The following is a 27,307-nucleotide window of genomic DNA, read 5'->3' on the forward strand; positions in this document are numbered from 1 at the left end:
TAATTAAATGCCTCGATTAATACTTCTAAAACCTATAAATCTCCAGTAAATTATCAATTGAGCAATTCATTATTGTTGCATGCCACTCGCCATGCCGTTTCTAATGAGAACAAACGCAAACTCAATGTCATCTTCATGGCATTGTCAATAACTAATAATAATGGAAAGGAGTTGTGGCAAGAAGCACTCAGAATTTGGCCATTAAAATCACGTTAAGGCAGGCAGAAGCGCCAACCGGCGGGTGATTACGACCATCACTTCTGATTTTGAATAGAATCCCAAGTTAATTTTTACATGAACCGCCTCCAATAGTTGATGATCCAATGCCGGCTGGATGGGTAGCGATGATGCCCCTTGGCTGGGAGATTCGTGGGAAATTTCGCGACTGCCATTATTTTGGGCATATTTTGTTGTTAGCTGTTGTTGTTGTTGTTGGCTGCTGCAGCGAATCCAAATTCGAATCCATAATCGCAGGCCCAATGAATCGCCATCTGCATCTCTGGCTTCGTGTGGTGCAGAGCCAGAGAGGCAGCGCAAAATCAAACAAAATATTATGCAACTAACAACAGGAGTTGGAGCTGCCCCAAAATCATAATAAAAACTGTCCACTGTCAACTCCTCAGCTCAGCTGTCTACCCTTTTCGGCCCATTGTCTCTCTCTCTTGGCAAGAAAATAGAAGCAAAATTTGGAGCCCAGAAACGAGGAACCAGAAACGCCTCGAGTCAAAAAGTCGTCACTGCGAGCATTTCGAATCTTTAATTTGCGATTTTGTTTGTTATGCCTTCCACGAGCGATCGATCCACCGATCCGAAGACTCACCAACTCACTCTACTCCACTCCAATCCTCCCCAGAGTCTTAGTTCCCAGCTTGAAAAACCCTACAAGTGCTTCCCCTTCCTCATTAACTGGTGATGGATTTTCAAATTGTCATCTTGCTGATTGATTGAAATCGACTTTAGCTGATTGTGTGCAACATTTAATGCAATTTATGGAAAATGGCGCTAAGGAGGTTAATCCTTTGAGTGGTTATAGCCCCCTTAAGGGCTTATTGCATTTGCGATTTTTTATGGTGATTAGTGTCAGTAATGGAAAGGAAAGAGGTTTCGGAATTGTTTATATGGGGTAAATATAAATTGTTATTTAATATACCAAGTTTTTATTTTTTGATTACTAAATTTGTTCATTATAAAGAAGTAGATTTAGGTCACTTTTGTATATAATGATTTATAATAATTTATTATTTATTCAATCACTTAAGCAAAAATATTATTTGGATATGTCGACTTATACAAGGGTTCCTTTGAAGTGCGCCCTTGTCTTCGTAATACATTTTTAATATTTTAATTATGACATAATTAAATGCATGAATAAATACCTTTAAATTATGAATAAAAAATAAAAGAATCTTTATAATTATTTAAAACAAACTTTACTTATTGCTTACGCAGTCAAATATTGATTAAATATTCAATTGTTTCAAAGTAACCGAGATGCTTTGTTAAAATATAAAAGAAAATATATAAGTTCTGGTAAGCTTTATAAATCTACAGATGAAGCATCTCCAAATAATACCCATAAAGTTCCTTAAGATTAAATTATTAAATTATACGATGACACAAGTTTGATTTAATATTTAATTGTTTCCAAGTAACTAAGATAAAATTATTGCTTTGCTTTTATCTAAAAGGGAATATATAAGCTCATGTAAGCTGAAGACTCTTTATGAATCTACAGATTAATAATCTCCAAATAATACCCTTAACTTCCCCCCAAGATGAAATGGTTAAATTCCCAAAATAACACTTTTAACAGAGCTGTTAAGCTTTTCTGTACCGATCGTTTGGATGTTACGAGCTTCGGGAGCCGAAGACTATGCTCTTGTCTTCGGATCCCCAGCTCTTCTCCCAAGCTCCAAGCTAACAGCGATCAGCTGATCGCTGGACCGGTTGCAAAGACAGTCTGCATTTGTTTTGTGTTTGCTGGCTGCCTTTGGCATCTTCGGCTTCTTTGGGAATTGAGGAAGATGTGGCAGCAGCAGCGATCTTCGCTGGGGCGGCAAGTTGGTCCGCCTCGGCTTTGCCTTTGCTGTTAAAGCTGTGATTGCTGTCTTTGCAGTGGCTTTGCGAGCGTTTTTGCGAGGCAAAGCTTCGAGTCTACTAAAGTTGGACGCCGCATTTGCCAATTGAAACATTCAAATGTGAATATCGTACGGGTGAAGACGTCTTCTGTTCGTCTGGCTCTGGCTCAAATTGTATTTTCAAAAACCCTCTAAAGTGTTGAAGAAACCTAAAGTGATCATAAAGTGTTTGATACTTGAAACTCTGTAGTGATTGATTTTAGGAGATATTTTTTGATATTTTAAAGGAGTTTTAACTACCCTTTTGTAGGAACAATTTGTGAATAGTGGAGTTCCAAGGATTAAAATGTTTCAAATTGGAAATTCAATATAATTAAAAACCTTATATTTACTTTCCAAGGAGCTAAAAACTTTGACAAACTTTAAAGCAACCTGAAAAATGTACTAAATAAAGCTTAGAAAATATCACTTCATGTTGGAGTTTGTAAATATTTTGTAATCTAATCAATTTGAATGCTCTTTTTCTTGCTTTGAACTTGCCCAAAATCTGATATTACTCATAAAATTATATCAATTCACTTGATTCGCTTTCGGATTGCCAAACTTGAGCTTCGTCTTAATGAACAACTTGAAGTGATTTCTTTGCTGCCACCGAAAACATCAACTAAATCGTGATATCTGTGCATTACAATTCCTCTCTAGCCCATAACAAATAATAAACCAAATAATCGAGCATAGTGAGACAACATCAACAACAACAATAACGAAAATATGCAACAATTTAAGTAATATTCACAAGAAAAACCGAAAACAACAAAAAGCTAAAGGAGAGCGGAAAACTTTGTCATAAATAAGTTGGCGGCGAAACCTCCATATTACTTCAATCACGAAACCGAAAGCAAAAAAAAAGGAAGCTGTGGAAGATTGAGTTGCTGCCACAGTTACCACCGACTCAGCCGAGTGCTACTGCTCCACAAATCTGACATTCAGAGCACTGCCAATAATGAAGTTGCCGCTTAAAGGTGAGTTGGCCGGGCCAAGAAGAATCTTAGAATATTTCGACAGCATGTGAGGCTTCTACTTAATAAAATGCCAAACGCATTTTGCACGCATGATTGGATAAATGAAAAAAAAAAAATACAACAAAACTGATGTGTGTTGCCTTTCACAAAGCATCATCTTACTTAGATTTATTGCATACATTTCCTACGTAATTTTGTTGCTGCTTTTGGCCAGTCAGCGAGTCGGCCAAGAGGCTGGTAAAATGTCAATGCGTTGGCTTCATAATGGAGAGGCCATTTTATGGTAACTCTAGTGAGTTATGCAAGACCCACTTGCATCTTTACTAAGATCGATGAAAATAAAAGTAAATAAACTCTTTGATTATAATTCACTTGGAGAAAATATAAGCATAAAGTTCTGAATCCTTGAAAAATCCAAAAACCCCTTATAAAAGAATTGATTTCGAGGCGGAAGAACTAGGAAATATATTTTTAAAATAAAATTTGAACCTACATAAATACAAAAATAATACAATAATTACAGGAAAATATTATAGTTAATAAAAAAAAAACATTTAAAACTTCATCAAGTCTGTTTGAATATTAAACTCAGTCTCCATTTAAACTAATAACTTAATCAAGTTGGCCAATCAAATGAATCAAAAGTAATAACCATTAAAGAAAACAGCCTTAGCTGAGGCTTCTTGTATTTCTCATGACCAACGTAAATATTAATTGGTTCTAAGCAAATTAAATGACTAACAATTTCCATAAATCTTCAATTTGGCCTGAGGCCTGATGATTAATTTGCAAATTGTTGGCTGGCTTAGATGAATAGATACAGCAATTAAAAGCCATGCAAAAGCCTCAAAATTGCCGGCATGCATTTCAATTTATTTTCATGTTTTTTTTCAGCTTCTTTTGGTTGGTTTTCTAATTTTTTACTGCATAAATTTAGTGTTGCAAAATATTCTGCAACCACAATAGTTGTTGCCTCGGCTCTTGGCATTGTTATTAACGAATCTTGGATCTGAGCTGAGCACACAGTTCAAGGATGAACGGCAGCAGTAGCCGCTTAAATCAGAATAAACCCTTGGGAGGGGGCTGGCCCAAAGTTTGAAAAAAAATACAAAACAACAAAAATTAAATAGAAAATGCAGCTGCAACATTTTTGTGTTAGATAATTTCAATTGGTGGTGCTCAGCTCAGTGATTACGGGGTAAGCAACTCGGACCCGAAAGTAGTGCAGGAATTAGGAAATGTGCCTTAAATGTCAAGAGGTGCCACAGTTTCGTTTTCTTCTACGGGCAGGTCTCGTGGCGCAAATGAACAAAAGAAAAGCCAGGCTAAAAGAAAAGACAAATTTAGGCCAAATGTGTGACTTAACCGTCTTTCACATCACACACACACACCCACACACAAGCGGGCAGCTGGGGCGGAGAAAGGGACCCGCTTTTTTGCTTTATGTGGCAGGAGGTTAAAGTTGACCGGGGAGACGAGCCGAAGGCAGGCGAAAATAAAGCCCAGATAAAGTACGAATGAATACAAAACAAAACCCAGGGCTGCCTCAAATGTAACAAAATGCTATAGTACAATATAATTTTTGCCCGTTTGTTGTCTGCAGATGTTGGCCGACAGATAAAAGTTCAAAATGCGAGAGCCTTAGCCGGGTCTATAGCCTGGTCGGGTCTGGTCTTGTCTGGCCTGTTCGGGTCTGGTCTGGTCTGCTCATTAACGTTGCCAGCAAAAGAAATGGCAAATAAATTAAAAAGTCATTCAAGCAACAATACCTTAAAAAAGGAGGATTCCCCTCCAGCAACTAAAGTGGCTGTAGTTGTTAGGGATTTTCGTAGTCGGAGTCTCGTCTCAAGTGTTGATGCGTTAACTGGCGCTGCGTGCGCTTCGCTGAAAAGCCAATGAGCCGCATCCGAAAGATACTGCGAGTAAAAGTATCTGGCGCGATTCCCTATAGACGCAAAACAAACAAAACAAAAACAATCCAACAATTGTTGATGTTGTTGTTCGTTCGCTGCTTTTTTTTCTGTGGCCCATCTTGGGTGATTAATGAAGTGTAAATAATGTACATGTTTTCCATGTTTTTTTCTACGGAGATTTCAACATATTCTAGGCGGACTTTGTTCGGGTTTTTCCTCGCGTTTATAATAAGATTCATCATCATCGCTTGGCCGCAGATCTGAGGGTTTGTTTTGGCAGTAAAAAACGAAAGACTTTGACAACGAACTTGCAACGTCTTTTACAGCCAAGATCGTAAATAAAAACATCACCTTTTTCAGCTAACCGTTATTGTCATTTGGCCAAATGTCAGCCAAGTGCACTTGAGCCATAAATAACCCATTTGTCACTCTTTTTTTCGTGAACAAAACAAAAAATCCAACCGAACTTGAACTTTCAGAGCCAATTGTGTGGATTTTGCAACGGTACTTTATCGATAGAGCTAAAGTGTTGAAACACCAAGCTTAACCATAATTTATCACCCTAATGCCGCATCAAGTCTTCTCCTAATCATAGTTATTTGCTAGCATGCGTAAAACGCTCAATTACATCACAATCCTAAATATTATCATTATATAGCCACTTAACAACTAAATGCCAGCATTCTGAAACATTTGCCGCCACAATCTGTGCGGCTCGTTCATCAAGACACACGTGCGTTGCGAATTGCGTAGCGATTGCCAGGCATTTAATGGACACCACGCTCCATCCATCCACAAAGATATAGTCATAGCCGTGGCTATATAGCGCCGCCACCAACTTGATATATGGCCAGCAAAGGCGGCAGGCTAAATGTCAGGCCAAGATGCTGACTGACCTCCATGGCACGACGCAGTCCGTTTTGGGCCGTTTTAGGGCTGGCATTTCGATGTGCATGGTCTAAGGTGAACGTCATGGAGAAGAGTGACCCAAGATGGCCACTGGGTTTTAAGGCAAACGAATTTATTTTGGGAGCTGAACGAAGCCCCGATATCAAAGCGACTTGTTTAATTTAAAGTTCGAACACAAGGTGAAATACATAAAATTTTGCTTTTAATACCTAATAATCTCAATTAACAATATACCCCCATTCAAATTTTGAACAAACAATGAAGAATGATCGAAGCCTCAGAACAAGTTTCTCAAATGGAGGGATGGGGAAGGGGCTTTCTTTCTACGCATATCAACTCACCGATATCTTAAGATAATTAATTCGCTATTTTACAGTCAAAAACTTGATTCCCAGCATATTTGCCTCACTTTAGTGTTTGTTTACCTCTTAACCAAGGATCTAATTCGGTCGAGTGACATCATTTTGTGGCTCGCGCTAAGGATGCGCATTTATCGATCACGATCGTAAAAACTGGTTGTTCTCCGGTGGCAGCGTGATTCATATGTTAAAAGCCATATGAATTATGAAGACACTAATGGGTTTTTTAAGAAGGTGTCGGCCAAGGCTAGAATCCGGCGAGCTATTAAAATTATTATGACAGCCAATGCATAGTTCCCACCAATACCATTGGCGGTGCCTCTGAACTCGCATTACGTATAAAAATCGACAAGAATAAAGTGTCAATAATCGTCTATTAGGCCACTACTTAAGTAGGCAACATTCACACAAATTGGTATCGATATCAAGCACCAGAGAATACAATTCCAACGGCTGACAACCAATTAGAGACGCCTCCTACCTCACATCGTATTGGGCCTGAGAGTGCCACAAAATCGAATCAATAAATCAAAAAGAGTCAGAAACAAATTCCGCATTCAATTCTTCGATATTGTTTGATATTTTTAAGCACAATCAAGCGCGCGAAGGCAACCAAATGACAAGAGCTTTCAGCAGTCATAATCATGTTTGCCACGATAAAAATATAAAAACACCAAGCACAAACAAAAAACACTTTGATATTTTCGGAAACTTGTTGTCGCTTACAAAATGGCAAAGAAAAAAACAAAAACGACCACAAAAAACATTTTTCTTGTCGTGCCAAAGTCAAGTTCGTTACCTGAGTCTTTTGTTTGGATCCAGAATCGTGTTATGAGTTATGAACTTATCGCCATGATTAACTTAATACGACTGCGGATTACGTTACCTCTGCGGACTGCAAGAGTAAACAAAAATCTAATTTTCCCAGTGATTTCCGCTTGAACTTTTTTCATTTTCCGCCACACTGACACCGCAGATCTGTATACGAAAATGGAATAATAACAAAGTCCAAATCAAAAGTGACTTTCATTTACGTGGCAAACAAGAAACAATTACGCCAAACAATAAGCAACTAATTCGCATCTTCGTGGCCCCACCAGCCATCAGCAGTGGAGTATGTGGCGTTGTTGGATGCAATCTCGGAAAGGCCATCACGACGAGGAGGAAAAGCGCAGCAAAAGAAAAGCCACAGAGCCCCACTGACTGACTGTGGCAATAATTAAGCCGAGAGAGATGATTATTTAACCAGGTGACATAAATACACAACGCCCTGATAACGAACACACTGCTGACCCAAATATGCCTGATATGGTATCTGGATGCTGGGCGAACAAAAGAACGAATCCGAGGGTGCAACACAGTTGCTGCTGCTGTTGCTGTGGCAACTGCCTCAATTACTTATTAATTGCCAGTTGTTGGCGGTTGGTGCTACTGGTTTAGCTGCTGCAACTGCAACTGCTGCTGCCGGTGGGTCTGATGCCGCCTGCGGCTGTCATAAATTGCGCTTGCCAGCGGATTGCCTCATATCATCAATTGAAACTGGCTGGGCGGCATTTTCAATTGTTATCTTTTGATATTTTAACGCTTTTTTTTTGGCTATTACCGAAGAAAACTTTGCACATCCCGCCGAAAGTTATATATCTTCTGGGTGACAACTCAATTGTTATGTGAGCATCGGCGGGGGGATTAATTTCCGCGTACATTCGATGGGTGACACAGCGAATTGGCGGATCTGAAGGAGGCAATACAGGAACTGGCCGATTGGCACTATGGGTTGAATCAAACCGGATTGAGTCGAGTTCATCTTCAGGCCGAAGATTGTACGGGTAATATATGGGACACACATATTTACTTTCACAAAATAAACAATGTGCTTGGGGCAACCTGTTTTAATATATACATATATTATTTAGAGTGCGACTTGGAGTTGTATTTAGATTCTCGAACATTATTTTTAACGACTCTGGTCAATTACCCGCATTGATTGTACAGTTAACTTGGCAAGCCTCAACTAGTATATGAATCAGAGATGTTTTGTTGAATTTCTTGAAATCAAGTTTGTGGCCTGAGTCTTTTGTTTTTATTCTGAAATTTGTTTGATTTTGTTATTTTTATAGTCGGGTATAGTCATTAACATCATTTCCAGTTGGATTTAAGATTTTTATTGACCATTATCGTTCCATTTGATAAATGCGCCACATAAACCACCACGAAAACTTGCATATTCTGTGATGAGAGATATTCGATATGCGTAGAGGATTGGAATTATATGCTAATTCCGGATTTGAATTCTCAGAGCCCCGAATTCGGATTAAGTAGTTGCAGCTTCCGGTAAAGGGCCGCCGGCTTAGCTGCTCGTTATGCCGCCGTAACCCCAAACTCTGCAATTACCTTGGCGATTTTAATGGCATAACAACGGGTTAACTGCGGCGTGAGTGGTGCTCTCGTTATTACAACAGCTCTTTATGATCCAGGGCGCTGGCAAACAGTGTTTTTTCGGCTATCCACTGAGTGTAAACAACCCAAAATATGTCTAACCGATAATTAAGTAGCACTGCCCCAAAGGAATGGGCCAGCCAGGTTCCGAAAACATCGGCGGGATGCCAATGGCAGTTCCCGCCCTGGGGCAGCTCTTGCATGAAGAGTTGCTGGGGCGCATCGGTCTGCAAATGACCGGGGAAAAAGTGGAAATCATCATCATCTTTGCATTTGGCGCTAAATGTTGTGCGCCGCTTTACAAATCGCCGGCAATTCGCCTGGGTCCGAACAAATTGAGTTCCATTTAAGCCTAGGCATCATCATCTCCCAGCTTCGAGTTCGCTCTCGATGGGCGGTCGAAGCTGGAGCCAGAGCCAGAGCCAGTGCCTCTTGGCCAAGTGTGAAACAGTTGACAGGCGGCTGCCACGAAGCGTCAAAGTGACTTTGCCATGCCTCCAGTATTTTTGGTTTTTTTGCCCAAGTATTTCGTTCCTCGCTTCTTCGTTTAAAGCTACACAAATTGCAAATGAGTGGCGGCAGGCACAAAAAGTGCGGCACGGAAATGCACAAGAATTCTTGGGCAAAAAGCGGCCGAAAATTGTATCAGAGGTGGAAAGAGAAAAAAAAATGGCCAGCAGCACTGGCCAAAATGATTGCATTTGACCTCAAAATCTATTAGCACGTCGAACTCTGGCGGCTATGAAATGCAACCGCCATGCCGCGCCCCCTTGGGGTACTTTGGGGCCCCAAAAACTGTGAGGTTGCCGCAAGAATAACAAAGGCAGCGGCGGCAATAATTGCTGCCACACTCATGTCTGGGTGCATCAGCGACACGTAGGTCAGTGCATCATGGAGCATGGGGCACCAAAGGCAGCACCATCAGACGATGCGGCGTCGTCTGGCCGCCTCCACTTCCCCAGCTATCTGCCGAATCTGCGAGGCGTCTTTCGTAGCTTAAAAAATGTGTTTAACAAAAAGTCTCGTTATTGCAAAATTTACATGTCTCTCTCTGTCTGTCTGTCTGTCTGTCTCGGCTGACGCATATTCACACTTGGAATTTTTCGTGATTGTTCCGCGTGCCCGACTGAGCTTTAAGGCACGATACAAGGGGATACTTGAACATATAATTTAGTGATTAATTGTCAGACATACAAAATGTCACAAAAACAGTCATTTGTTTCACAAAAATCATATTTTTTCGATCGAGCGAATTATGATTAATGAATTATTTGCTCAGTAGAATGTCACAAGCTTTAGGTTTGAAATATATATGAGGACAGTAGCGGGTATGAGAATAGAAATTACAACGGTATTGTATTTATAAACAAGAAAGGAAGTTAAATTAAATTCGGGAAGTCAAGTTTAGGAACAAAAGTTAGAATTTTCAACCTTTCATAACTAAGCCAAAAATGCATTAATTTCAATTCGGAAAGCATGTTCTGTGCTAGTTTTTATTGGGTTAACAAATCTGCATACTTAGTTTTTAAATTTAAAAAACTAAATTTTTTGCCAATTTTTGACAATTTTAATGATGTAACCCCTTATAAAATTTTCAAATTTTCGAAAAAATTTCAAAATTTTTTTTTGACCGGACATGGCAAGGTCGATTCAGGTGTTGATTCTGATCAAGAATATATATGGTTTGTAGGGTCGGAAATGATTCCTTCATTGTGTTATAAACTTCTGGTTAATACTAATAGCCAGCAAAAAGGTATAACAAATAGGCATTTTTTAAAAATAATCAGTGTTTTTCAAACTTAATAATTAAGCGAAAAATGTATAAATTTTAATTCAGAAAACTGTTCTGTGGTAGTTTTTAAAGCGTTAACAAAAGCGTACTGCATTTAATGATGGTTAAAAGAATCTGACTAAAATTATAATAACCTGCAAAAATATATTAATCATACAGAAAATTTTTACAGATTCTTAACCATTACTTACTCGAAAAGTATAATATATAAATTAACTCTTAAAGTATAGATACAATTTGAACCATAAATTATAATGCCAACATATTTTATTTGTATAAAGACCACAAGCTCTTCTAATTTACTATAATTTCATAATTATTATAATTACCACTATTATTTCATCCCCTCTACTATATACTCTTCCTATCTCAAATCAGTTTATGATATATGTTTATTTCCAAGTCAGACTCAGGTCCCGACCCATTTCTCATGCCATCGCATAACATCTGCCATTCGAAGCGGAGATGCAGGTACCTGAGCAGAGACAGCGCCAAATATTTGTTCAGTAATCCAATTATGAGTATTTGTACTGGCCCCAAGAAGAGACATTATGCAAATATTAAAACGCACATCATTTGAGTGATTTATGGGACTAGGAAAGTCCAAGAAAATAGAGAAATAAGTCCCAAAATGAGCACCACAATGGGAATCATTTGGGGCAATCCCGAAAACTGATCTTAATCTGCTCGGATGTGCCAATATAAAATATGGCTTTAATTGCTCCGCCTCGTAAGGCTTTTTAGGAAAGAAAAAAGTATATAAACAAAAGCAAACAAATTTGTCTTGCCAAATCTGCTGTAAAAATAAATAAACAAAATGCACAATGGGCCAGCCTGGAGCTGGGCACTTTCAAAACATTTTTGCCTGGGAAACATAGCCAGAGCCAAGTGATTTGCTTGGCTTTAAGTTTTATGCATTTATAATGACATTTTTCACACAGTTTATAAAACCGAAAAGCTCAAGCAGAGACCACTATGCGTTGCCATTTAAAATGTTTATCATTTTAATTTGGTTTTGTTTTAGTTTCGGCTTTGGTTTCGTTGAAATATCATCGCTGTAGAACCTATTGAGATGTATAGCAAAATGTTGGTAGCGTTTCGGTGATTAATTATGAGAAATTTGCATAAAATTAGCTTAAGTCAAAGATTAGCGATGAAGAAACAAATGACTCAGGCAGGAAACTGGAATAATGTGAGGAGATTATATCTAAAAAGAAGATATAGATTAATTTCGGAATTTCCAGAACATTGAATTGAATACATTTGAGTTCTTAAATCAATTATATGTCTTTATATAAGTATACAGAACTAATTTGCCTTCTATAAGTGAGTGCAAATCATGTGGGCTTTCCAGATCTCCAAAGGCCGTTCGTGATTCGCCAAAGTAATAATCAATTCCCAAGGATGCCAATGGCCTTTTCGCAAAATAATTTCTCTCCCACCATTAGCTAAATGACCAGCATATCCATCCGCACCTGCATGGCACTCCCAATCGCTAAGCTAAGTTAAGCTAAGCAAACAAAAAGTCCCAATCAAGTTTCAGATGTTACCCAGTCCACTGTTTCGATTGAAGATGCGCTGACTTTATGCAATTTTTCGCAACAGGATTGTCGTTTCATAATGAATTTCGGTAAAGGTGAAATTTTCCTCTATTGCACTTTTTAGCTTATCTGTTTTTGTATTTTTATTTGTTGCTGAAGGTGCCTGTGCACACGAGTTACAAATAAAATGAAATACAAACGATTTAGCATCGCTGACTTTGTGGGAGAAGGCCACACACGAGCCAGTGCAAGGCAACTGGCAAAGATAAGCAGTTGAGATCCAGCAACACGAACAGCCAAAACAAATAAATCAAATCTTCAAATAACACGTATACGACATGTGGTCCAAGGGAGCACAAGAAGGCAGCCACTTGGCGCTGCTTTAGTTTCTACAATGCTCTGTACTCTGTGCTCTGCAGTCTGTGCGGGTTTCAACACTTGGCCACAACACAATGCAGCAAGAAAAGCTGCGGAAAAAAACAAATGCTTCCTTCATGTCAGCTCAGCAACCGTAAAGGTTAAGCGGCAACTTGACAAAAAGGTTAAAACGATTTAACAGACATTTGGCTGCAATGCGGAGAGTGCGCCCCTCGAACTCCTCACACTTCACGCCTCACACTCGAGGCGGCAAAACCGACCTGGGCAATCGCTGGCTGCATCGATCCTTGGCATATCCCGTCTCGGAGTTCCATCAAGTCCCCGATCCCGGTCTCCAATCCCAATCCCCCATAGCAATACGATCCCCTCGAGCGCTGAGCATGTGTTGAAGGCGGAACCGAAATTTTTGATGGCGAAGACCCTCGGCATGGCGCGGAAAATGCAACCTCAGTCTCTGGTTGTTAACTGGCGCTAGCTTATTATTATTATTTTTTTCTTGGTGTCGGCACAACACCTGCGTTGACAATTTCTTTTTTTTTCAGCAGCGAAACTTCCTTATTTGTCATTGTTGTTGTCGAGCATTTTTCAGGCGCGAGATGATTGAGTTTCTTGCCTCGCTTTCTTATGAATTATTGTGTGAACGGCTTGATTAATTTTCATCCAATGGATGCGCTGATAGGAAGTAATTTGCGGTCGATGCTAATTTATGAACAGTTATTTATAAAGGCAATCATTATATAAATTCTATCAACTGATGCAATCCGATTTGACCTTCGGCCAGCTAAACGCCATTTAAGCCAAATCGAAGACGTTTTGGCACAGCCTTGACAATGACAAACTCTCGATGCCGTGTAATTGCAAATTGAGAATCGTGAATTGAAATTAAGATTTGTGCAGCAGACACCGAGGCACCGGGGCACCTCTTGAACTTTAACCAAGTGCTTTGTTAATCGAATTAATTTACAATTTTTATTAAATTTTAATGCCAAGCTGTCCCAAGTATTACCACAGTCACCGTTGCTGCGGCAATTATACTTTGTGTACATTACGTTATTTTGATGAAATTAAATTTAGGTGTGAGAATATTTTATGCAAACAGCGAAGACGAGAACAGTGACGCCGCTGCTGCCAAGGCAATCAACTTAATTTAAATACAAAAAGCAATTTCGGCAACCAAAGAAGAAGAATCCACAGCAGACACAATGCATTAAAGCCAGTATCAACTGCAGCTAATTTCAATTTAAATTTATGTTCCCCGAGATTCTGTTCGATTTTGCATTGTTATTGAAAATAGCCAGCCGCGTTACGTAAAGCCAAACCGATCTATTGTCTTGACGGCGACCAAATTGCCCGAAAACCCATTGAAAATGATTTAATTGAAAGAGTGTCACCGGGCCAGGCCGGTTGGTTGGTTGGTCTCCCTGATCTCTCCCCAAGTTTTGATATTGTTTGCTGTTGTGCAAATTAAAACAATTATTTGAAATTATGCAAAGTACGCAGAAACTACGGGAACAACAACAGCGACAACAGCTGCAAAAATGAGCTGACGGAAGCCGGCTTTTTTCGCTCTTTCCGAAGTGAATGTCTGCCGGGGATTGACTGACTGACTAACTGACTGACTGCCTTACTGACTGCTCCGACTGGGCTGGCTCTGAGTGACTGAGGGGCTCCTGGCCTGGCGCCTGACAGCTGTTCCTGGGCAGCCAACTTGGCCTAAAGTGTAATAACTTATTGCGCATGCGCCCCGTGGTACACACACTCTGCGAATTTCCGAATCTTCAAATTTGCGAATCTCCGAATCTGCATATCTGACTATCCCCTAGTATGGCTGGGCAGATATGGATATATCTAACGATCTGTCGTAAATTTCTGCATGCGTCTGTGGGCGTCGCCGAATTATGCAATCGCTGAGAGTCTTTGTCTTCTTCGGCACATTGACAACTCTTCTTTGGTGCTTCTGCTCGGCACTGATGCTGATGTTGATTTGTGCAAGCCCCCGAGTACATTTATTATTATTTCAGCCGCTATTTTTGTATAATTTCCATTACCCAATAAGGCGCCTGCGCGGCGTGTACGTGTTTTTGGCAGTAATTATTTCGCTGCTTCTTTCTTTTCGGGCTTCTCCCACGATCTTGTGCAATAAATATTCATAATTTTGTTAACTAGCTAAACATTTGCCTTTCTGCTTCCCTCTTTATCTTTTCAGGCAATTCCAAATACAAAATGCGGTGTACGCAGCTCAGCTTCATATGCGGTAAGTCGAAAGGTTCAATAATGATTCGATTTTAATGAGATTCTGTGGGAAATTAATTCTTAAAACAAGAAAAGAAAATAACTTTGTAGTTTGAAATTGAATTGTAGGATTGATTTGGAAATCTATTATAAATAAGCTTAATATATTCGAAATCTTTGAATCAATATTTGAACATGATCATTGTTGTCGATAAATCAAAGTTTAAAAATCTCATAAGTAAGCCAAAAATTCATTAATTTCAACTCGGAAAGCGTTCCTATGTTAGTTTTTATAAGGTTAATAAATCTGCATACTCAATTTTTAGTTTTAGAAAATTAAAATTTTTGCCAATTTTTGACAATTTTAATGATGTAGCCCCTTATAAAATTTTCAAATTTTGATAAATTTTGAAAAATCGATTTTTTGACCGGACAATGCTAGATCGATTCGGCTTTGAATGCTGATCAATAATATATATGATTTATAGGGTCGGAAATGACTACTTTACAGTTTACAAGCTTCTGAATAAAATTTAAATACCCTACATAATAAACTTAATTTATTTAATATTAATTCATTAACTTTATCAAGTTTTACGCAATTTGACCAACTAAAAACCAACTCTATGAATTGGCAGCATCCTTGACCTTGTCAGCTCATAATTTTCCCATCATAGATCAGTCTCAAACTAACGGTGAAGCTATGCGTGTGCCCCTAAGCGTGGGCGATATTGCGTTAATGCGCCTTTGTCTTAGCCAGTTGCGTGAGCCATCTTTCTATTTTTTTTTTGTTAGTTGAGTGACTTGGCGTGCGACAAAAAAGAAATAGAAAAGAAAAAGAAAAATAACAAAACATAGTTCAGATTCAGATTAAATGTGACTTTGATTTGAATTAATGGATTGGCCGGTGGAACGCCTGGGAAATGCCATTTTTAACGGCTCATTAGGACGGGCGTGTTGGCCGAGACCCAGATGCCAGATCGGGCATAAGTGACAGCTCATCTCGCGGACCGGCGGAGCGGCGAATAAAACCCACAATGGCCGTTGCTGTATGTGAGTAATTACGCGCCCATCGACAGCGCCTCTCAATTAAGTCCGCGGACCATCCCGCTGTGAGTGGCACGAACCCGATCGAGGACTGGGGGCCAGAGACGTGGCGGATCGACAGATTCGAAATTGATGCGAGTACTCATGGCGTATACTTGATGAGGCGACCGTTCGATTTTGAGTCCGCTCGCCGCCAATCAGCGGGCACAAATTATGGGCAATTGTTTAATTTGAATAAAGCAGCCCATACCCGGTCTCCTACTCCTCCTCCTCTGATGATTCACTTAATCGCTTTGATTATACTGCAAGTGGGCCTTGAATCTAGCGGCTATTTTTGGTTATTCAATCGCCCCTCGCAAAGCCGAGACATCTTCCTCAGCGACCTCAGCTTCCTCTGTCCGGCAGCTACTTAAGCCGCAGTTCATCATGACTTTTTATTTCTGTTTCTTTCTTTAATTGTTTTTATGCTTTAAAATTTAATTATTGCATTCGGAGTTAGGGGGGGCCTGAGGTCAGTCACTTCCAGCCAGTCCCAGTCACAGTCCCAGTAGCCAAAGTTTTCTTGCGTAATTTGACAGTGTCTGACATCCAAGTTGAATGGAAAAGTCAAGGTCTCCCTCGCTGTCCGACATTGAGAAGACATTCTAAACGAAGAATCGAAACCTGAAAAGTTGAGGAACCTGGCTTTGTGTTGAGATTGTCCAGAGAATGCCAAAAAAATCAAATAGATGTTCTCACAAAAAAACCTAATTATGGTGTAGCCAGAAAAGTTTCATTAAACGAATTCCTCTTAAATTGTTAACAAGCGATGTCAAGAAGTTCCATTAAATAAATAGCTATAAAAAACTTGAAGACAGTAATTATTAATGGTAATGCATAGTTGAGAAGAGTTCAATAAATAATTACTAGTAAATAATAAAAAGAAAACGAATTAGACAGGCCACAGACTTAAATGAATCTATTCTGGATAAAGGAATTCACACCCAAACTCTCATTAATGTCATACTTCTTTAAAATACTTTTATAATCTTTAAAAATCAACATTTATTTCTTAATAATTTATTATTAGTTTACTTATCAATAATTTGTAACATTACAGCCCTGCTAGTACTAGCATTCCTGGGCCAAACCAGCGCAGAATCAAAGGTAAATTATAATCAAACTCTGGCAGAATATTATATTTATTAATTATAATCTTTTCTATATATAGTACCGCACTCCTGCTCGGATATTGGCCAAACAAACGGGGGCCACTCAATTCGAGGAGGAGCGGTATGAGGCGCACACGAACTGCAATGAGCACAAGCACCACCTGAAGAAGCGCGCCTCGGATGAGGATGTGGATTACGAGGTATACCAGGGAGTAGTGGGACGGCCTGGCATAGATTTTCCCATCTATCCACGCATTCCCAAGACCTCCTTCAGCTGTCGCTCCTATGGAAATGGTTACTTTGCCGACATGGAAACGGATTGTCAGGTAAAAATATCAATCTTAAATTGTTAAATAAAATACCCCTAATGTAACCTTGTCTTCCAGGTCTTCCACATCTGCGAAGAGGGCCGCAAGATTTCCTTCCTATGTCCAAATGGCACAATCTTCCAGCAGAGCGAGCTCACCTGCGACTGGTGGTTCAAGGTGAACTGTCTGGGTTCCTCGGGTTACTATGCGGAAAGTGCAGAGATCTTGAACAAACAGCGGGTGCATCGTGTTCGTCCCTCAGTTCCTGTTCAGGGCTTCAACATTGTGGGCGGTGGATTAAACATTAAGCCCAAGGTTACTCCTGTTGCTGGTCAGGCGAGATCTGGACCTCGTTCCAATCCCGACAGACGCATTGATTCCACCGAGGATGTACCCGCCTCTGTGGAGAGCGTGGATTTTGATGATGTTTCCGGAGAGAAGCGGAAGGTTCTGCCCAGCATCGATAACAACAATAATGACCATGAGACCCAGATCACCGCAGAAAGTTCCTCCTTTGTCAGTGGCTCTGGAAAGCGAAGGGCCAACAAGGAGCAAGGTAATCCCAGTCGCAACAGCAACGACGACCTGACTGTATTGAAACCCTCACGCCAAAGAACTCCGGCTGCCTCCCAGGAGAGAGGTGTCTCCACCGAGAGAGCCAGGAATGGCCAGAGGGGTCAGCATCGTTACAGTGGCAGCGAGGAGCACAGCAAGGAGAAGGAGAAGTCAGCTCCCGTTCAGCCCAAGGAGAAGCCCACTCCCATCCAGCTTAAGGAGAAACCCGAGTTTTTTGAGGCTCACTCCACTAGATCTGTGCCGCAGACCACGCCACACTACAACGTCGGAGGCTTCTCCACTGTCCGTCGCCTGGAGCCCAGCAAATCCACGCCATTGTACACGCCCACAGTGCCCAGCTTGGTGAAGTCCAAGAGCACGGAGGGAAAGCTGAACTACATCAAGGGTGGCCATGTGGCAACGACACCTAATCCTAACCGCTTTGGAGGAGCCAGTTCAGGTATCTTCCTGGAGTCATCGGCGGCGCCTAAAGTCAAGCCCACTGCTAGTGCCAGCATCGAACTGGACAGCACCTATAAGCCAGTGATTATTGGCATGAGGCACCACTACGATGTGGCCAGTTCCGGCGAATACCGTCCGCCCGCCAAGTCCAGTGAGAGTCGCGACTATTTGCCAACTACTCCACCTCCATCGGCGACCAGCAGCGGACCCACCTATCTGCCCAAGAGCGGCAAGTCTCCTAGGGGCAATGCGGCAGGCGCTGCCGGAGAAGATGTCCTTTTGTTCGCACCCAATCCCGTGAAGGAGGAATCCGTCTATCGCAATGTGCAGGAAATGCTGAAGACCATGAACCTGCTGAAGGATCAGTTTGAGGACGTGGAATTGAATGCTGCGGCAGCAGCTCCGGCCCGAGTTGGCCTGGAGATCCCGCCATCCTCAGGTCCCGATGCCCTGGTGTCCCTGGCAAAGTACTTTGCTCAGGAACATAATGAGACCGGCAATGCATTGGGTAATCCAAATGTGAAGTCGGATAAGACGGACAAGACCGGTGTAAAGACCAAACTGTCTGCGAAGCCACCGCTACCCACAATCAAGCCATCGGATGCCACTGCCCTGCTCACCACCTCCGAGAATCCTCCAGCCATTAGTGAGAATGCCGATGACATTAAAAAGAGCCTGTTGAGTGACACTACTGTCAAGAAGTACAGCAATCTCTTTGGCCTGAAGGCAGCCCAAGGACGCGGTGCTGGAGATGGAGACATAAGTGCTGGACTGCTCTCCAACCCACCGAATGGAACCCAGAACGAGTCGGGATCAAAGTACCAGCAGTTCCCCCAGATCGGTAGCACAGGTTCAACAATTGGTGCTTTGGCAGAGAAGCCAGAGTCTCGCAAGATCGCTCAGATCTTCTCCAACGCTCTCTCGAGTTATTTGGACAACCCAGCTACCTTCCGTGCAGAACTGGCTGCCCGAGCTCGACCTACGGAGCCCCCAAGCACACCCAACTTCCGGCCGGTGACCACAACGGATCCCTCGTTGTTCAGCGATGGAACGGCCAAGTACTATCTGCCCACCAAGGGATTGCCCGAGCAGACCACGCCCACACCCAACAGCATTGCCGCCGAGATCAATCACAAATTCGACTCCACACCAGCTCCAGAGTACTCCACCACCACCGAGCTCTACGAGGCCAGTACGAATCGAGGCCAGGAACTGGAGTTCTCGGGGGAGCTGGCGCCACCAAGTCAAGACTCTGGAGAGGAATTCCTGCAGCAGCAGCAAACTCAGTCGTTTGTCAAGTCCCGTAACGATCTGCTGAAGGATGCCAGGCCCCAGAAGCTAGTGACTACCCACAAGCCCACCGAGCACCCGTGGGCTCTCAAATCGCAGACTGATTTCCTGGATCCCCTGACCATCAACGATGGTCTGATGAAGGAGCAGCGCACTTCGACCACAAGTGCCACGACAACGACATCGACAACACCCTCACCGTTCGCCTATAGGGTGACCACACCTACGCCATCTCGCTATGAGTGGGAGGACATCTTCCGGAGCTACGATATTCCCAGGGACGCCCTGCCCTCCAGTAGCGGCCTGCAGAGGATAGCCAACAAGCTATTTGGAGGACTCAACGAGCAGGAGGCACTGCACTTGCGGAATGTGATGGCCAAGGCGGAGCATGATCGCCAGGTACTCAGTCTCCTGCTGCTGCTCATCCAGACCTGTGACGACCACAATGGAAAGGCGCTGGAACGGAGCAGGAAGCATCTCCTGAACGCCCTTATCGACATTGACAGCAAGACGGCGGCCGGAGGAAAGACCTCCAGGCAGCGACTGACCACCACAACAAATCGCATCCCAGTGACCACCTTCCGACGTGGCGGAGCCGCCTCCGGTGGCGAGTACTTCACCAGCACCACTCCGGGATACACGACAACAACGGATCTGCCCACCACGACAACAGGGCTGGGGGCAGGCAGTTACGAGGAAACCACCAAGTTCGAGATCCGCGTCGAGGAGCTCGAGGAGGGCACCACGACAACGGCGCCCCTGCTGGAGGTCAGCTCGGATCGGCGGGCCCTGGAGCTGCTCAAGTCATTATATTCGCTGGCGTCCAAGTTCAGCAGCAGGCGGTAGAGCGAGGGCGGTGGCGGTTCCTAGCGGTGCACGAAACCTTGCGAGTTAATGCCTAACTTTAGTCAACTCCACTCTCCAGCTCCTCCTTGAGTTTCCCCCTTCCCCGATTTCAATTTGATTTCTCTTAATTTAATCCCTTTTGATTTTGATTTTGACTTTGAACCAGTTACTTGTTAATTGTCTTCGTTTAGCCAATGCAATTTGCGCAATTAGTTTGTAAATATGTAAACGAAATACTCAACGATGAGAGCCCTGAAATACTCCTTCTCCTCGACTTGGTTGTTCCTGGTGCCCAGCCAAGCGGCTTCCGTTTAAGTTTAATCGAGAGTTGTATTAAATTAGTGTCTTACTGCTTAGTCTTAGCGAACGAGAACTCTTTCCATTCAGTATCCAGTAGGAGCGATCTATTTGAACAATCTGTGTACGTCTTGCTGTCTCTGTTTGTAAATATTTATTTAAACTTAATAAAGTACATATAAACGTAAATACAAAATAAGATTGATCGTAATGCTCTTTTAGTTGGAAAATATATGGGTGATGGCTTGCAATTGTTTAGTCAACTGATTAAATCATTACTATACTGGCATTAAGTCAACTTAACTATTCCCAAAGCCTCCGACATCGCCTTGACACAAATGCAACGATGGCTTCTCCATTTTCCGGCTCCAATATAAATCATTGAGGTAAGGTCGAGCCCCACAAGAGTCGTAAAATACCCGTGTAATCAGTCGAAATTTAAATATTTTTGTCATTGCTAGCGAATGCATTTGCAAGAAAATCGAATTTACTGCCCCAAGGACAAGTCCGGATCGAATTGCGATTGCATTGCACTTGAAATGGCCATAATATTGAATTGATCGTCGTATACGTAACTTATATTACGTATACGTCACGTAGGGTCGCGCTGATAGATGAATTCTGATAACTGGACGCCGCTACAACAATGGATAATCCAGGGTCGTAAATCTGCTAAAGCGCAAGCACAAACGAACTGATGAACTGTCGCTGCTCTTCGGGCCAGCTGCCACATAAATATTCCAAAAAGATGCGATGCATCCAAGTCAGCCGGAGGAACTGGTATAAAATTCTAGCGGCGTTCTAAGTTGACCTGCAGTTGTTTCTCAGGGTTTGGACAGTTCGCAGCAGCACATTGTCGTGTTAACAGAAAAGGATTTTAGGGATATCTTTGTTGAGAAACCATCATATTTTCCAATGATGCAAGTGCAGGGGGCAACGCTGCAGCGCTGCTCGTGCGTCTTGGCAGGTAAGTTGGCCAACAAGCCGCATCTAGAGCTGACCCAGACCCAACCCCAACCCAATCTAACACGGCGCGTAACTCAAGAGTGACGAGCGATCGGCTGTCCGCCTCATCACTATTACCACTTCCTTTCGAGGGGCGTCTGTCTGTCTAAGTTTTTGCTGCCTTGCATATTTACGAGGCATGCGTCTTGCCTTTGGCCCGTCGTCTGCCGCAATTCTTGGCAGCCAATTGATGTTGCGGTGCGTTATTGTTGCAATTGCCACAGTGGTAAGATGAGTTCTTGTTTTTAAAAGAAACCAAACTTAACTTATCCTCAAGTAACTTAATGTCTAGAAAATGCAGAACTCACTTTGATATCCCTAGAAATAAAGCTGTCACATAATGAGCTGAGCTTAAAAGGTATATTCCTCTCGAGTGCACATAAATGGTATAGCGTTTTGCATCTTTATGTTGATAGTCTTTGGTATAAAAAAAACATAAATTGATTCACTTCTATATCCTTGCAGGGCATTATAATTTTAGTCAGAAGCTTGTAATAGTGTGAAGGAGTCATTTCCGACCCTATAAATTATATATATTCTTGCTCAGCATCAATAGCCGAGTCAATCAAGCCATGTCCGATAGAAAAATAAATTTTAAAAATTTTTTCAAAATATGAAAATTTTATAAAATTATAAATATATAAAATTCATTAAAATTGTCCAAAATTTTAATGTTCTAAAATTTAAAATTGAGTATGCAGATTTATTAACCTTATAAAAACTAACATAGAAAAGCTTTCCGAATGGAATTTAATGATTTCTTTGCTTAGTAATGAGTTTTTAAAAAATTGATTTGCGAAAATTTTGTCATATAAAAATATCAATAAATATCGATTCAATGTGTCGACATTTGAAGCTTAGTTATGATTGATTTTCGATACTATCCTATAATTGGGTACATAAACTTTGTCTTCTCAAAGCTTGTTTCCTTTTTTTTTATTGAATGGATTTCATACCACTGTGCTGGTGGAGTAGGAGTAGGAAGCTGATAAATAAAGATCGCAGTGCAGAGACGTCTTGGCCGCACTATCAGCGCCCAGAATCGCGACGTACTTGGCCTTAATAGGGACTGCGAAACTCTTTGGTACCACCGCCTTCGATGGCTGGCCAGGCGTTCATTTCGATTTGGTGCGTTGTCGGTTCCACAGCTCGGAGCAGATCTTCGCCAGATTCCGCACACAAACGCGCACACACACACACACACACACCAACAAGATTAGAAAGCGCTAATGTTGGCCCGTATGTTTCTTCCAGTTCTGGTGCTGCTCTGGAGTGGCGGTCTGGCCCAGTTACAGGTGCAGGTGAGTCCTTTGGGAGCTTCTCCCTAATATACCTTATTTATTTAAACCCTTTTGTGACAGGCTCAAAGTGGCTATAACTATGGCCGTCCCGAGGTGGCCAGTGTGGGTGGAGTCACCGCTGGGGGTCGCTTAACCCCCGGTCCATATCCCACGGCGGCTGCTCTTCCACTGACCCCTGCTCCGGCCACCACTGCGTATGGAGGTGCGGGCCTCTTTCCCTCACCCGCCGTTGGTTTTACGCCCAGCGGTCAGGCTACCACGGCATTTGGTGCACCTGCCGCAGTGGGACCGAGTAACACTATTAGCCAGCCCAGGAGACCTGCGTCGGGAGGAATACCATCGCCATCCTCACGTAGTGGTCCCTACGGCCCACAGACGCCGCAGTATGGCAACGCACCTGGCGGCTCTGCCATTCGAGTTCCCAGTGGGACAACGGGTGCGGATAATGGAGACTACAGCGATGCCGATGGCGACTACTCAGCCATTCCGGGTGTGCCGGGAGTGGACTATCCCATTTACGCCCAGGTGCCACGCACGAATTTCGACTGTTTGCAGCAGGCCTTGCCCGGATATTACGCTGACATCGAAGCCCAGTGTCAGGTTTTCCACATCTGCGCCCTCAACCGAACGTACTCCTTCCTGTGTCCCAATGGCACCGTGTTTAGCCAGGAGACGCTGGTCTGTGTGTGGTGGAATCAATATGACTGCGTCTCGGCACCTAGTTTATATGCCAACAACGCCTACATCTACGACTACTCCGAACGAAGTGGCTCCAACTTGGCCACACAGTCCAACGCATATCGACCGAGTGCCGCTACCACAACTGCCTTCGGAGCACCTGTTGCCACAGCTGGAACCCTTCGCGCCACCGCAATTCCAACTCAAGTGGCTGGCTACAATGCTGGAAGGGGTTCGTATCCCTCGGCTACGCCCACACCCACTGTCCAGGCTCAGAGTCCCTACGGTGCCGGTGCCGTCCTCCGGCCCGCCATTGTCCCAGGGGGTGGAACAAATCGTTTGGCACCGACGGCAGCTGCAGCCGGTCTGCTGGCCACCGCCGCTGGAACACTCCCCGAGAGCTCATTGGCTACCTTCGGCCAACAGCCCCAAGCCAGCGGAAACCGAGAGTATCTGCCACCGGCCAGCGCTGGACAGCAACGGCAGCGCGGTGGTGGCTCCACCGCATAGTTGACGCAACACCTCCGACCCCTGGCACTTGTACCCGGATTTATGGCATTAGATTTAGTTATCCTAGGCTTAACTTCTTTTTAAATTGTTAGGAGCTCCGAGCATAGACCCTTATGGTTAGTTTTAGAACCCAAGCATTGAAATATACTACAAGAAACCTCATTGACAAAAAACATTTAATGAAAAGTTATCTACAAAAGCAAGAAGAGGCAATGCCATCTTTAATGGTAACCTTTTCAATAGGAAAATTTTATGATTTATATGATTTAATCATAATCCAACTGATGCCGTTGTTAAAGTGAAATTCAGAAATAATTTCTTTCCGTTTACATTATATTTAAATTGTCTTAATCTTTCAAGCTTAAAATCTCTTAACATACTTTATTGGAGTGCACTAAGAAAATTAATTTGTAGCATGTTCTTATCTTTACTCTGTGAAGCTTTGCCCTCTCTCAACAGTTTTCCGTATTCCTGCTTGAAATCTGATCGTATATATAGCTGCTTGCCCTTTTTCAGTTTGGGTTGACCCGCCTTCGGGAGCGGTATCGTCGGATTAAAGGCCATCTGCGTACTGTCGTACTGTTCAAACAGATCGTGCGATGAGCTAAAAAATGATGAAGAATATATAATAATATATTAATAATATGAACGTATCAATGACTCACAGCTTGCCAATATCGGTGGGTAGCGCTCCCTCGCCGGAGGCTGGAACTCCGTTGGCTATATGCATAGCCATCCGTCGCACCGTGGGATGATAATGTCGCGACAGGAGGGCGAGCTCATACAATGCCGTGCTGGACGCATTGCAGTACTCTGGATCGTCCAGTTCGGGGTCGTAGCGGCCAGAGCCGATGGTAGTGTCCGTGTCCAGCAAAGCATCGAGCACTGAGGTGAGCTGGAAGGTCTGTTTGATGGTACCCAACGTCGCAAGGGTGCCGTTGTGAAGGAGGTGCAAACTGCCCGTCAGCAGGCGCTTCACAAACGCCATAAGACGCTGCTGGCTCATATTCCGCCTTCGCTTCACCAGTACCTCATCCAAGGTGCGCAGTATAATGGCAAAATCGTCGTGGTTCTTGCCAGCCTGCACGGCCAGCATATTCCGATAGAAGTGCTGGTAGAATCGGATGGGATCGATATTCAGCACCTCACCCTGGCCGGACAGAATCACAAATATAGTTTGAATGCAGTGCAGTCGCTCCCGATAGCCCAGTTCTTCTTGTTCCTCCAAAATGCGGTTAAGCACATCGATGAGGTCAGCGAAAAAGTCAAGATTGATGACATGGGCAAATCTGTTATAAAATCAATGATTAGGGATCGGAGTCTACGAGCAGTATGGTAAAAGAAACTCACTCTGCCAAACCCTCCAGAATCGCGCTCAGCACTCGAGACGTGGGATCGTTCTTCAGCACACGGAAGTAGATGGTGAATACCATCTTGATGATCTCGGTGAGCTTCAGGTTCTTGGCCTGCTTGTTCTCCTCGGCACGGGTCTCCTCCAGTTCCCTGTTCACCTCGGTGAGCTTCTTTCGCCTCTTCCGCTCCTTTTTCGACAGACTAATTAAACGTTGACGGTGCGATTCCAGCTTCTTTTGCTTCAGCTCGTTCTCCTTCTCGGCATCCAGATTTACGCTCTTAATCTTCAGACCCATCAGGCAGGTGATGCACTCGACATGGACATTGTTCTGCTTCGTCTTGATAAGATTGTTAATTCGCCTCACAATGAAGAGGGCCATTTCATATTTCTTGTCGTTGGCAAAGACAGTTCGGAAGCACTCGTTGACCGCCGTTCTCATCTCCTGGTAATTGCAGTTCAACATGTAGACAAGCAGCTGAGCTATGTTTTGCACGTAGTTGAAGTAGGGATGCGCCACCAACAGTTCGCACATGCATTGCACAGCCACGGTGGCCAACTTGATAGTCTGCGGCGTCCTCAGACCGCCTCTCTTGTTCACCTGCGCCGTGAGATGCTCCAGCTTCTGCAAGAACTTTTTGAACTGCTGTAGCAGAGCGTTTTCGAATGTTACACGCTCTAGAGTGGCCTTACGCAGTGTCTGCATCTTGGTGTCCACCTGGCCAACACGATACTCGGGCAGAATGTCCTTAAAGATCTCCGTTATGGATATTATGGCCAGTTTCCGTACGGGCATCAGGTTGGGCAGCTTAGTAGCTGGGTTTATCTCGTCCATAAGCTCGTAGAGTGCATGGAAATTACGCATCTTATCCTCGGGCTTTTCGAGCAACCCAGAGCAAATGATTCCTATGCGATACTTCTGCCGTTCGATCTCCTGCTGGCGAGCAATCAGCAGGTCCGTTGTGGAAATGAGCTTTGGAACATGTTTGGCTGCTGATGCTGCCTCGTCATCGTTGACCACATCGTCGTCGCTGTCCTCGAACTCGGTGTCGCCGTCCTCCTCTTCTTCGGAATCCTCTACGTCCTCCACTTCTTCATCCCTCTTCTTGAGCTTGGGCTTTGGCAGATAATCAACCTCTGTGGTTCGGGTGATGATCTGACCATCTCTTGATTTAATTGGCAGCAAATCCAGCTTAATCTTCTGCGCCGCTTGCTCCTTCTTCGTGTCCGAGGTGTAGGCCCTTTCCAAGCCAATAGAAGCCTGCTGGTCAGCCCCGTCTTCGTCGTCATTCTTGGCTTTTCGCTTGCGCTTGTTGGCTTGCAGTAGAGCCAAGTCGTCGCCGTCGAGCATGTCGGCCACATTGTCCAGCATCTGATCGTCATCGTCTTCATTGTCATCTTGCTCGAGAGGATTCAGTCCCAGGGAGGCTAGTTTATTGTGCTTTTTCCGCTGGGCCAGGTTATCCTTCTTCCGGGCCTTCTGAGAGAATATATTCTGGCCCTGCTCCCGCTTGGATAGCAGTTGGTCGCGCTTCTGCTTATTCTTTTGTTGTTGCTGCTTCGAGAGCGGTGTTTTCTTCGACTTAAGGTGAGCCGCTCGCTTCACCGAGCTGATTTTCACCTTTTTCTGCAGGTAAACGGTTTCAATAGATCATTATTAGAAATATATGGTAAATTAAAGTACTTACAGTGCCCATATTGCTGATTTTAATTAATTTTTACCGAAATCCACGAAATGTTGACAAGAAGCACATGGGAAATGAAGGGGACTGTCCATTTGCCAAAAAAAAACCAAAACAGCTGCTTACGTGCTGCCAACTAAATTTCAGGCGACTTGGCGGTATTT

General features: G+C 43.2%; 3 protein-coding genes across 3 annotated transcripts; 2 read left to right on the plus strand and 1 right to left on the minus strand.

The window, feature by feature from the left end:
- Positions 1-2,159: 2,159 nt before the first annotated feature.
- thw (chitin-binding domain protein thawb) lies at positions 2,160-20,812 on the plus strand. Its single transcript, XM_086831851.1, has 6 exons — positions 2,160-2,252; positions 2,781-3,100; positions 14,635-14,682; positions 16,807-16,853; positions 16,918-17,184; positions 17,245-20,812. The coding sequence occupies exons 2-6, from the start codon at positions 3,082-3,084 to the stop codon at positions 20,317-20,319; spliced, it is 3,456 nt and encodes a 1,151-aa protein (XP_086687977.1). The 5' UTR covers positions 2,160-2,252; positions 2,781-3,081; the 3' UTR covers positions 20,320-20,812.
- Positions 20,813-22,708: 1,896 nt separating this feature from the next.
- Positions 22,709-24,263, plus strand: LOC110188287 (uncharacterized). The gene is made up of 2 exons (XM_020957984.2): positions 22,709-22,922; positions 22,983-24,263. Exons 1-2 carry the CDS (start codon positions 22,851-22,853, stop codon positions 24,108-24,110), a joined length of 1,200 nt encoding a protein of 399 aa, XP_020813643.2. The 5' UTR covers positions 22,709-22,850; the 3' UTR covers positions 24,111-24,263.
- Positions 24,264-24,425: 162 nt separating this feature from the next.
- Positions 24,426-27,263, minus strand: Noc3 (Nucleolar complex protein 3). The gene is made up of 4 exons (XM_020957983.2): positions 27,150-27,263; positions 25,461-27,088; positions 24,776-25,399; positions 24,426-24,714 (listed from the first exon to the last, which is right to left on the minus strand). Exons 1-4 carry the CDS (start codon positions 27,156-27,158, stop codon positions 24,492-24,494), a joined length of 2,484 nt encoding a protein of 827 aa, XP_020813642.2. The 5' UTR covers positions 27,159-27,263; the 3' UTR covers positions 24,426-24,491.
- Positions 27,264-27,307: the final 44 nt, after the last annotated feature.

This window comes from Drosophila serrata, unplaced genomic scaffold, assembly GCF_035046125.1.
Source record: "Drosophila serrata isolate PLE 108 unplaced genomic scaffold, ASM3504612v1 contig_241, whole genome shotgun sequence".
Lineage (NCBI taxonomy): Eukaryota > Metazoa > Arthropoda > Insecta > Diptera > Drosophilidae > Drosophila > Drosophila serrata.

What these genes read in the sequence shown, in the direction of transcription:
- thw (XM_086831851.1), top strand. An exon ending in GCAGCTCAGCTTCATATGCG is followed by an intron (nt 14,683 to 16,806) that starts GTAAGTCGAAAG and finishes GTAACATTACAG; the next exon opens with CCCTGCTAGTACTAGCATTC. An exon ending in ACATGGAAACGGATTGTCAG is followed by an intron (nt 17,185 to 17,244) that starts GTAAAAATATCA and finishes CTTGTCTTCCAG; the next exon opens with GTCTTCCACATCTGCGAAGA.
- LOC110188287 (XM_020957984.2), top strand. Translation starts at nt 22,851, where the DNA reads ATGTTGGCCCGTATGTTTCTTCCAGTTCTGGTGCTGCTCTGGAGTGGC. An exon ending in TGGCCCAGTTACAGGTGCAG is followed by an intron (nt 22,923 to 22,982) that starts GTGAGTCCTTTG and finishes CTTTTGTGACAG; the next exon opens with GCTCAAAGTGGCTATAACTA.
- Noc3 (XM_020957983.2), bottom strand. An exon ending in ATTCTGGAGGGTTTGGCAGA is followed by an intron (nt 25,400 to 25,460) that starts GTGAGTTTCTTT and finishes ATTTTATAACAG; the next exon opens with ATTTGCCCATGTCATCAATC. An exon ending in CCCACCGATATTGGCAAGCT is followed by an intron (nt 24,715 to 24,775) that starts GTGAGTCATTGA and finishes ATCATTTTTTAG; the next exon opens with CTCATCGCACGATCTGTTTG.